A 12,847-nucleotide genomic window follows, 5' to 3' on the forward strand; every position below is an offset into this window, starting at 1 on the left:
AGGTAGGGAATAACTTGACTATGAGAAGCTATATATTATGCATCAACAGCCCTTTAGTAGCTCGAGAGTTCAAATGTGGCAAACCTTACACCACTCGACCTGATATTAAGCTTGTGTGAGACTATGTAGGCATGTAAACCCATGTTTTTTAGCTTCAGCTTTAGAGTTTTTTGGTGACATTGCTCCCCATGATGCATGTAAGTAGTGGTTCAAATCATTTATGTATGAAATGAGCATAAACTCTTTTCATGTGTGTGTGTTACAGGTATTAAAGACTGAAAATATAAATACATTAAAATTTGATATGACTTACCTAATTTAACAATAATCTCATGCGGCTCTCGTAACCTTCGTGGTTCTGCTCTGTTTTTACGCTTTACGAATAAACAATGTGCTGCTGTTAATATCCACTGTGTCCCGATAACAGATCCTCCACACTGAAGCTGAATAAAAAGATAGTTTGTAATTAAAATGAAAAGCCAAATGGCTAGTTTTTTGGCAATTTAATAGATATAAAATGGATAAGAATCCTATATTGTTATATAGGATTCTTATCCATTTTATAAAAAGATAGTTATTGCATTTAACTCAGACATTTATTATTTATTATTTTACACACTGATGAGAATTCCTGTAACATGTTTTATATATTGCAAGAATATGGGTGTGAATTATGGATAGAGGTTTGAAATTCAGAGTGCAAAAGTTGGCAAAACAGCTCAAAGGTTACTTAGATTTTGTAGAACACAATGACAAGCAGAGACAAGGAGATTGTTACCTCTCTTTACAAGGCTATATATGACACAGCTACAGCCGCATCATCTTAACTACCACACACAGATCTGGTCACCTGCATTTCTTAATGAGAAAATAGTGGAGAGGATTGACTGATGAGTGACCAAAATGGTGACGGGTGTGTGGAATGATGATAGATGAAAGTTTAGCTGGCACACAAAAAAGAGGTAGAACATGACAGAAACTTATAAGCTGCTAAAGGGATTGGTTCTATAAGATTGATACAAAAGACATTTTTCAGTAGATGACAAGCAGGAAAAGAATGAGAGGGTTACCCCTGGAAGCTGTGTAAGAATGTGGTTGTTAAGGGTGTTAGAATTTGATTTTTTGATTGCTTGAAGAGTGGGGAATGACTGGAATGATCTGCCAGAAGTAGTTGTGAGTACTCTGACAATAAATGAATTTAATGAGTGGTATAACAAGTTATCGTAGTGTGGGGATCCCCCGTGATGAGTCTTTTAATTCCATGGAGATACTCATTTAATAATAATAATATATCTAAGTTTTCAATTATCTGATTCTCATTTATATCCAAAATGTCAGTTAACTGTTCAGCACATAAACCAATACTGGGATGGCATTATGTAACCATACATTCAGTTAACTAATCAGCAAATCTGCCTCTCCTAACATAACTGAATGTGTATGTGTACATGTTTACATAAATAAATAAATGGGATTCGCTATTAAGAGGTGTGATAGTTGAGAGTTTGACGAAGTTGTAGCCGGGTGCGAACATAAAGGACGTCAGCGAATCTATTTCATTGCAAAAACAGAGAGTGAAAGAGATGATAATCGTGGCAGGAACAAATGATTTGAAAGAGGACAAAATGGAAATGATGTGAGGGAATTACTTGAGGTAGCAAAAGAGAAGAGTGAGAGAGTTAGGATGGTCAGTATTTTACCATGGTATGACAGTGAAGTGTTTAGAAGGAGGGCCATAATTGCAATGACTTTATGTGTGGGTTATGCATGGAGAATGGTGTGGAATTTGTGGATGTGTGGAATGAGTTCGATGGGTGAAAGGACTTATATAAGATGGATGAATTACATTTGAATGGAGTTGGTGTACAGAGGCTTGAAAAAGTGTTGATGAATGATGTGGAAGTGGATGTACAGACTCAGGGAAACTAGATTTATTAAGGGGGGGGAGTAGATATGCAGACTTTAGGGAGGCAGTTGAGTGTTTGAATGAGTATATTACGCCTGAGGGAGTACGAAGGACAACAAATCAGAATGGGATAGTTAGTATAAGGCATCAAAGTAGGGATGGGACAAATGGGCTTCTGCAATTCATGTACACTAATGCCAGGAGTATTAGGAACAAGAAGGAAGAGTTTTTGGCCTTGGTTGGCACTTCCAGGCCACAGGTTGTTGGTATTAGTGAAACATGGCTTACAGAAGATGATAAAGCTAGTGGGATTGAATGCGACGGGTATAGCGTGTTCAGGAGTGATAGGGTGAATAAAAAGGGGGGAGAAGTGTTATTGATGATAGCTGATGAGTTGCAGCCAAGGAGTATAGAAGTTGAACTGCAGGATAGAGAAAAGAGCACATTTGAGGCTGTTTGGTGTGAGATAGAATCTAGCAGAACAAAATATACAACTGGGTGTTGCTATAGACCAGGTGATGGAATAGATGGTGGGGATAGTATGCATAGGCAAATAGAAGAAATGAGTGGAAGGAGGGTAATAATTATGGGTGATTTCAATTAGGGTAACATTGACTGGAAAGAAGAGAGGGCACATGGGAGGAAGGAATTGGATTTTATGCGGTTATTAAGGGACAACTATCTGCGACAGCATGTAGTGGAAAATACCAGGGGACAGAGAGTGCTTGACCTAGTAATTGCAACTGAGAATGTGGCTTCAACGAACATGACCATGTTGCCACCAATTGGTGAGAGTGACCATAAGGTCATGACTTGGGAGGTGGCTAAAGGAGTAGAATTTACAATTAAGACAGCATACATGTGGAATTACCGGGCTGGTAAGTATGACAAGCTTAGGTGTGTGCTTGGCTCAGTGCCATGGCATGTAAAACTGCAAGGGCTGGATGTTGATAGTGCATGGGAGGTGGTTACGAAGTGTTTGCAGGAGGCAATGGTTGACTGTATACCAAGAGTCCAAATAATAAATCAAGTAGGGGTTAAATGGATGAATAACACTATTCAGCTTGAGCTGCAATAAAAGAAACAATTGTGGAGGGAATTTAAGGAGAAAGGTGACCAGCAGGTGCAGGAACAGTATAAAGCTCAGGCCAGGATGATAACAAGGGTGGTAAGAAAAGCAAAAGTGGATTACGAAAGAAAATTGGCCATGCAGGCTAAAGAGAATCCCAAACAGTTTTTTCAATATGTTGCAAGTAAAAGGAAAAATGTTCATGGTAGAATGATCTTAAAAAATGCTGAGGGTAGGGAGGTAACCGAATCAGTCAATATAGTGGAATTACTGAGCGAGCACTTTGCAAGAGTATATCATCCAGGTGGTGACATTGCAGGAATGGAAGAACCAACAGCTTACACTGGAATTGTGATGAATGAAGTAGAGTAACTAGTCTATTACAGAACCTCAATGTCAATACATCTGTGGGATTGGATGGTATACCACTCGGGTTTTATGTGAAGCAGCTAAAGAATTGTCAGTGCCCTTGACCATTTTGTTTAATTTGAGCCTCGGGTCTGGGTCATTCCCAAGGGGGTGGAAAGAGGGGAAAATAGTTCCGCTGCATAAAGGTGGTTCCAAGCCTGCTGTTGAAAATTACCGGCCAATCAGCATAACAGGAATCATTATCAAGGTCTTGGAGAAAACAGTCAAGAGGAAAATACAAGATTGGATAGAAGAAAATGGGATACTGTATCGGGGACAGCATGGTTTTGTGAAGGGTAGGTCATGCCTCAGTAACTTGTTCACGTATTATAACACAGTGACGGCTGAACTGGATAAGGGTAATGGATTTACAGTGATTCTACTGGACCTTGCTAAGGCCTTTGACAGGATACCACATGGAATTCTAATCAGTAAATTGCAGCATATGGGGATGGATATAGGGTTGGTGAGATGGATAGGAGGGTGGTGGACGGAGAGATATCAGAGAGTGGTTTATTCAGAGTAGAGTCCACAAGAAGGCCTGTGACTAGTGGTGTGCACAAGGATCTGTTCTTGGACCACTGCTGTTTAATTTGTTCATTAATGATATAGGAAAGGATCTGAGAGGAACAGTTCATTTGTTTGCGGATGATGCAAAGTTGGGTAGGGCAATAGTGAATGCAGATGACTTCAAAATTTTGCAAGATGATTTGGATAGATTGGAGGTCTGGGATAAGGTGAATGGATGTCAATTTAACGTGGCAAAATGTAAGGTTATACATTTTGGGGTGAAAAGATTAGCAGCAGTTTACTACATTTGTGGAACTGTACTCCAGGAAATTGATGAGGCACGAGATTTAGGAGTGTTGGTGGATAAGGAGTTGAAGTTTAGGGGGGCACATTGCAAAAGTGGCCAAATCAGCTCATCAAATCACTTGGTTGCTGAAGAATACGTTGACAAGCAGAGACAAGCAGGTTATTGTTCCTCTGTATCGAGCCTAAGACCCCATCTCGACTACTGTGCCCAGATTTGGTCACCTAGGTTTCTCTTGATGGGGAGGAGGTGGAGAGGATCCAGAGGCGAATGACCAAGATGATAGCAGGTCTGTAGAATGAACCTTATGAGAACAGGTTGAGGATTTGTGGATTGCAAAAATTGGTTATAGCAGAGGAGGGGAGATATGATTGAGACATTCAAATTACTGAAGGGTTTCTATAAAATTAATTCAGAAGATATTTTTGAGAACAAGGCTGGTTGTGGGAGGACTAGGGGACATCCATGGAAACTAGGCAAAAGTGTGGTTAGTAAATGTGTTAGAGCTGGGTTCTTTACTTTTAGAGTGGTGAATGAGTGGAATGCGCTCCCAGAGTCTGTGGTGGATGCTGTGACAGTGAATGAGTTTAAAGCGAGGTATGATAGATACTGTATGAATGTCGAATAGTTGCGATGAATATGATTTGGGGCCTCCCTCGATGAGTCTAATGACTCCCTGGAGTTGCCCGTAATAATAATATAATAATAATAAAAGACTATGAAAGTGGAACCAGTAGTAGTGTGAGAAATGAAAACAGAACAGGATTGCAAAAGGAGGGAAATGGGGGGGGGGGGGCTTGGATAGACAATGAGGCATGGCACAAAGAGAGTAGATGTTGAAAGTGACAGTAAATGTGTGTGTGTATAAAGATGGAATATGTTGAAATGTGGGTGGGGAAGTTGAGACTAAGTGGATATATGTTGTAAATGGTGATAAAGGTGATTGGGCAAGGGCAGGTGTGGTGAATCACAACCAACTCATGGCAAAAAACAAGACTTAAAAATGTTTCAAATTTCGGCTTACATTTTTATATATAAAGTAGATATATATTGAAGAGTACTGGTGATAATCCACTTCCTTGAATGAGATCTCTATTGATTTAATTTTTTGGTTGTTTCATTATTAATTTTAATTTTAATATAGCTTTCTTCCATTATATTTGCTATTGTTTTTGTGGTTTGAGGTTGAGCTTTCAATTCATACAGTATATTGATTAATTTTGTTCTGTTGATTTGATTGTATGCTTTCTCATAATATAGGAAGGTCATATATGTTAGCTGGTAAAATTCTATTTTGTTTCTATAATTTGTTTGAGTGTAAATTATTATTATTACCCCAAGACCTCATGGAATCAAAGACTCATCTGGGAGGTCCTTTTATCACACACACAGCTCATCAAACCGTGTCTTAAACACACTCAAACTCCTTGCAGACACCACACTCTCAGGCAAGGCATTCAAATCATTCACAACTCTCATGAAAAACCTGCCTCTCACTCCCCTACTCATACCCTCTCACATTTACACGTTTATACACGTGTATAAATAAATACGTGTAAATATTTACATGTATTTATTTATACACATGTAAATAAATACGTGTTTATTTACATGTGTATGAATAATTCACACACGTGTAAATTATTATTTGAGTGTAAATAATAATTTACACTCAAACAAATTTGACCTCTGGTTCTTCCCTGATCTCCCACTATTTTCTGTAGAATTTCTTCAGCATTGATCCTATAACTCCTTACCAACTTGTAGGACTCTATCATATCTCCCCTCTTCCTCCTGTCCACCAGACTCTGCAAATTGCATCTTCTCAATATTTCCTCATACTTGACATTGCAGAGGTCAGAAACTACCTTATTCGGTCACCTTTGGACCATTTCCAACATCTCTTCATCCTTATGAAAACCAGGTGACCAAATCTGGGCACAATAGTCCATGTATGGCCTAATCAAAACCTTATACAACGGAACAAGAATCTCCCTACTTCTGCACGTCAATGTCCTCAGCATCATTCCCAGAAGCCGTTGTGTGTTGTCTTCACAATTTTGGCTATGTGTCCCCTAAATTTTAGATCCTTATTTACTATCACCCAAAGATCTCATATTTCTTCCACCTCCAACAATATATCCTCACCAAGCATAAATTTTGCATCCCGTCTTTGTTTTCCAAATTTTAAAACCTTACATTTTGCAACATTGAACTCACATCCCCATTTCCATGCCCATCACTCAATTTATTCAAATCTTCTTGTAAGGCCACAACATCTTCACTACTCTTCATGGTTTGTCCCAACTTTGCATCATCTGCAAACAACTGAATATCTCCATCCAAATCTTCACCAATATCATTAATATACAAGTTAAACAGTAATGGCCCCAAAACCGATCCCTGAGGGACTCCACTAGTGACTTTCCTTTTCCTGGATATCGCTCCCCTATACACGACTAGTTGATACCTATCAGATAGCCAATCCAATGCACAAATCTAATATCCAACCCCCATCTGCTTTAGTTTGACTGTCAACTTATCATGAAGTACTCTATCAAAGGGCTTTTTGAAATCCAAGTATATTACTGTGTATCCTTCTCCTCATCCCAAGGAAGCAGTCACTTTATTGTAATAACTAAGTAGATTACTAAAACATGACCACCCTTTAGCAAATCCATGCTGTTCATCAAAGGTAATACCATTTTTGTCAACCCAATTCTGGATCCTAGTTCCCTGTTGGTGCTTAAGGGTCAAAGCTGTATAACTGAGAGGAGACTTCCAAATAGCCTTTAAAGGAATGCGGAGAACTGACCAGGGCTTCTGACCTAATGTCCAATCCTCACCTTCTCGTGGTGCACCCTGTTGGGTATCTACTTGGATACTGAACGAACAAGGATGGGCTGGCAATTTGGGATTTAGCCGACCAAATTGTATTCTTATTGGTTAAACCAAAATAAAAAATGATGGTACAACATGACAAAATTTCATGCCGGCTGGGGCGTCGCCCGGTTAAACAAGCCCCCATTGTTTTCTCCAGGGAACCAGGGTGAACAGCGAAAAGTCAGCTACTGGAACAAATCTGAAAACAAATCCCAACTCAACATCACCAGAGATAAAGATCGGTACTATCAACATAAGAAGCCTGAATGGCAAAGAAATGGAGCTAGCTGAGGAATTAGATAAGTACCAGATCAACATAATAGGGGTGACTGAAACAAAAAAGACAAAAACTGGTGAGATCTTTCTGAGCAATAAATACAAAATGTTATATTCAGGCAATGACAATCAAGGAAAAGAAGGAGTAGCCATAGTATTCAACACAAAATATGAGGCTAATCTTCTTGAATGACAGTCAGTCTCAAGTAGAGTAATCTGGGCAAATATGAGAATGGGGAACTGGACAATGAGACTTATTTGTGCCTATGGTCCCACAGAAGGTTCTACTAAGGTAAAAGTGGAGGAATTTTTTGAAACTCTAGAGAAAGGTACTGACACAATGAAAAAGTAAAAGTTGGTCCTTGTTGGAGATCTAAATAGCAGAGTAGGAAGTGATTGTCAGACATACAAAAATATTTTGGGAAAATTTGGAGAAAAGAGCAAAGCTAAAAATAATGGCAAATATCTGTTGGATTTCTGCTCAGGACAGGGACTGGTTATTACTAACACCATGTTCCAACATAAAAATGTGCACAAATTCACATGGAGAGAAGAGGCTAGGAATAAGAAAAATCTCATTGACTATGTTATGTTGATAGTGATGTTTTCTCCCTGGTGCAGGACATCAGAGTGTACAGAGGATTTGAAATTGGAAGTGATCACTATTTAGTCTTGAGCAGGATAAAATTAAATTTCATATCGAAAAGAATAACATGTAAGAAAGTTTTAAAGCGAATAAAAGTTGAGCAGCTCTCAGATGTTAACTGTAGACTAAAATACACAAAGATTATTGAAGAAAAAATGAAAGAGTTTGAGAACAGGAATCAAACCTTGGAGATTCAGTGGCAAACTCTGAAGAAAACATTGATTGATTCTGCCAGAGAGTCATTTGGTGAGGTTGTCTGCAGGGATAAAAAAAATCAGAACTCCCTGGTGGACACAGGAAGTTAAAGGGGAAGTGAAGGAAAAGAAGAAAGCATATCAAAGATTCCTGTCAAATAAGTCAGCTTTTGCTCTTAGAGAATATAGAGACAAATGCAAGAATGCTAAACATTGTGTAAAACTAGCTAAACAAAAGTCATGGGAGGACTTTTGTAAGAATATAGAAAATAAATATCAAGAAGGTGGCAAAATATTCTGGAGGTTGTATATATCCTTGCATATATCTATGCGAGGATATATATTCCTGACTGCATGCCCAGACATGCAGTCAGGAATATAAATCCATACTTGAAGTAGAAAAAGCCATCAAAGGCTTGAAATGTGGAAAGGCAGCAGTTTCGACCATTCGACTAGAAATGCTGAAGTATGGTGGTATAAAAGTCTTACAGTGGCTGCACTGCATAGTTCAGAAAGCCTGGACAGAGGGATGAATTCCCGATGATTGGAGTAGAGCTCTCATAGTACCCATATTTAAAAAGGGAAATAAAACTGAATGTGAGAATTACAGAGGTGCTTCCCTACTGAGTGTTCCTGAAAAGATCTATGCAAGTATACTTGAGAAATGATTGAGAAGAATTGTAGAAGAAAAGCTTGGTGAAGAACAAGCTGGATTTAGGCCAAATAGAGGCTGTCAGGATCAGATCTTCACTTTACGACCAATAGTCGAGAAAGCATGGGAATATAATAATGATCTGTATTTAAGTGTTGTCGATTTGGAAAAAGCATATAACAAGGTGCCAAGAGAGAAGCTATTCAATACGCTACAGTTATATGGTGTCAATGGGACATTATATCAAGCAATACTTAGTCTTTATTTGAGATGTAAGTCAGCAGTTAGAATTGAAGGAAGTACAGGAAGATGGTTTAATGTTAAATCTGGTGTGAGACAAGGATGTACATTATCCCCTCTGTTATTCATTATCTATATGGATCAAATTATGAAGGAAAGTGGTATTAAACATGATATCAAAATTGGAGATGTCAATGTCAGCTCTGCTTTATGCAGATGATGTTATACTTCTAAATAAATCTGCTACAAGTCTGCAAGATTCTCTGACTAAATTGAATAGCTGTTGTAATAGATATGGTATGAAGGTCAACAATAAAAAGACAAAGACAATGAAAATAGGCAGAATCATTGAAAATGTCAACTGTGTTGTGAATGGCCTGTGGAACAAGTAAAACATTTCAGCTACTTAGGCACGATTTTTACTGAAGATGCTAAATTAAATATAGAAATAGACAATCAGCAAAGTTGGTATGGTGGGAAGTCAATTGAATTAATTCATATGGAATAAGAGAGAAATTAGTCGGAACACTAATTTAGCTGTATACAAGACAGTGTTCAAACCAGTTTTAACTTATGGATCTGAGAGCTGGGTCAGAAGTAAAACACTTGACCAAAGACTAGAGACCACAGATATGAGAGTCCTGAGAAAGATTAGAGGCATGAACAGATGGCATCAATGTCAATATCATATTAAAAACGAGGATATTAGGAAAGAACTTGATATTGTCAGCATCCGGGAATGCGTTAACAGAGCTAATCTCAGGTGGTATGGTCACTTAAACAGAATGGGCGAAGAAAGATTTGCAAAACAAGTGTTCTCTGCCAGGTTGGCAGCAAAACGACCCAGAGGAAGACCAAGATATAGGTGGATTGATACAGTACAAAGTGCCTTAGACAATAGAAATATAAGATCTGATAATGTTGGAATCTTGACAAGTAACAGACTGATTTGGAGGAAAATTGTAGATAGGAAGTTAGTAATGATGTAATTTTTTTTCATGTAGTACTATCATATCCTGTACACCCCTTGAGTGTATATGGCAGGAATTTGATGATGATGATGAGTTCCCTGTTGGAGAAGCTAGTTCTCCAACAACTTAACCACAACACCTGACACACAGATAGGCCTATAGTTTGATGCTTGAGTTCAATCACCTCCTTTATGAAGTGGCACAACCTTGCCCTCCTTTCACTCCTTAGGAACTTTACCGAGTACAAGACTCGTATTAAAAAAATATGTCAAAGCAGATGTGGGATCTGTGCAGGATCTTCCTTTCCTAAAGTCTCATTGTTCTTCTCCAATAATTTCTTCAGCCCATAGGGTTAATTTGCTTTTAATTATATTCAGATATATTTAATAGCATGTATTTAATAAGGGTGTTCCTCTGTAGTTTCTGCAATCATGTCCGTTTCCTTTTTTGAATATGTTTATAACTATTGCTGTCTTCCAGTTTTGTTGGATGTTTCCTTCTTCCCATATTCATTTAGGAATTTAATTAATTGTAACTGCAATGGTTTAGAGCTGTATTTGTATAGTTCTGAATTTATCCCATCTTCTACTGTAGCTTTTCTATTTTTTAGTTTTTTCAATATTTTCATTAGATCATTTAACTGTATTGGTTCTTTATTTGTTTCTTGACTTATTACTTGTTTTATTTTAATTTGATTATTATTGTTTAGAAGCTGGGTGTAGTGAATGGTCCATTCTTTTGTGGAGGAGCCTTCTAATTGTAGATTATCCTTTGTTTCTTGAGTCATTTTTTTAATTATTTTATAGCTCTTTAGTTGAGGTCCATTTATGTCATGTTCTAATTTTGATACAAATTTTTCCCTGTCTTGTCTTCTGATTTTCCTGGTTTCTCTTCTTGTTATTGCTCTGAGTCTTTTATATTCTATTTCATTTCCTATGGTTCTGTCATTTAACCATTTAAGGTATGTTTCTTTTTTCTTTCTTATGAAAGGTTCTATTTCTGGGTTCCAAGTTCAGAGTCCCTTCCTTTTTCTTTGCAGGACTGTTTTAAACTGTTTTGTTTCTATGGCCTCATGTGCTGTTTGTTTCACTATTTGATTAATGTTTTGCCATTCATTTTCTATATCTGTATCTTGATTTATTTTCTTTGTATGATTTGTAAGTCTTCTTTGATATAATTCTCATACTATCTTGCTGTATCTATCTTAAATTGCTCCTGCTTTTGTTTTTGTGTTCCTGTATTGTTTCTATTTCTCTGGTTTGGGATCTTAATAGTACTGATTAATAAATAATGGTCTGAGTCAATATTGCATCCTCTGTATACTCTGCAATTTCTTATGATCTTGTTCACATTTTCACCCGCTATTATATAGTCAATGATGCTTTTATATCCTCTGGCTTCCCATGTATGTAGATTTATGTATACCTTTATGCAGCTGGTCATAGATGATGCAAAACTGGGGAGAGCAATACAATTGGATTCAAAGTATACACTTGAATCCAATTGTATGAATTGAAGAAAATGAGAGATCTGGGAGTGGTGGTAGACAGGGACCTGAAATTCAGAGCCACACTGCACAAGTTGTGAAGAAATCACATTGGATAATGGCAATGATACAGAGGACCTGGACATGCAGAAATAGAGAGGTTGTGATGCCATTGTATAAGGCCATGATCAGGCCACAGGAATGTGGAGTATGAGGACAGATTGAAAGAATGTAAATTTTAGAGCCTCGCAAATAGGAGGAAGAGAGGGGGAATGTGATTGAGACATATAAGCAAGTCATTGGTTGTTATCAGGTTGACCTGGAAGAGATTTTTCATAGAATGGGAGTGGGATAGAACAAGAAGCAATCACTAGAAACTGTATAAGGAGGGTGTGAACAGAGGAGAGAGAGGGGAAGGTTCTTTGCATGGAGAGTGGTTGGTGAGTGGGATGCATTGCCTGACTGTGTTGTGAATGTAATCACAAATAATCAGTTTAAGGCATGGTTGGATGAGCATTGTGTGTAACTCTAACTCCATGGAGGTCAGATGTTAATAATAATGATAATAGTCTCTGACTTTGAGATTGTACATGAGGAACTAAACATCTTTGAATCTCTCTTCTCCCTGAACTTCTGCATAGATAACCATGAGAAATTACCTTCTGCCATACTACAATCTGAGAACAAAGACAAATAAAAAAATTACTAAATAACTTGGGCACCAAAAAGTCTTCTGGTTCTTGTGGCATCTCTCCAATAGTTTTCAAACAATGTGCTCCAGGGCTATCACTTGTCCTGTATTGTATCTACAATCTATTATATATAGCTGGTGCTGATCCCAATGTGTGGAAGCAATATCTCATATCTCACTTATTTCAAAAACAAAGGAGATAGAAGTCTACTATCAATCCTACTGATCAAATGCCATTACTTCAGTTCTCTCCGAAATAATGGAGAAAGCTATCAAAAGCCACTTTCTCCACTTCCTATAGGACCACCAATTCATCAGTGACAACAAATATGGAACAACATTCACAGCTCACCTCTGAGTTTACATCACCCACCACTGGACACACGTTATGGAAAGGTTTGGAGATTTGGTGTAAAGTGGATGACAAATAATATCAAACAGGAACTGCAAGTGAAAAAGAGGTTATGGAAGAGACATAAGGAGAGGGGTTGAGAGCAGGTGCATGAAGAATATAAGACTCAGGCCAGGAGAGTGACTAATATGGTAAGGAAGACAAAACTAGAATGTCAGAAGAGATTGGCACCAAGATCCAAAGATAATCCTAAGTTTTC

General features: G+C 37.9%; 1 protein-coding gene across 1 annotated transcript in view; it reads right to left on the reverse strand.

Moving 5' to 3' along the window:
• Window positions 1–12,847, reverse strand: part of LOC150103690 (complement factor B-like) — a 271,622-nt gene that overhangs the window by 77,758 nt on the left and 181,017 nt on the right. The window contains exon 14 of the mRNA XM_090396496.1: window positions 314–443. Coding sequence (XP_090252622.1) covers window positions 314–443 — 130 coding nt within the window. The remainder of the gene's footprint in view (window positions 1–313; window positions 444–12,847) is intronic.

Source organism: Typopeltis vanoorti, chromosome 8 (assembly GCF_054136105.1).
Source record: "Typopeltis vanoorti isolate ZY-2024b chromosome 8, IOZ_Tvanoo_1.0, whole genome shotgun sequence".
NCBI lineage: Eukaryota > Metazoa > Arthropoda > Arachnida > Uropygi > Thelyphonidae > Typopeltis > Typopeltis vanoorti.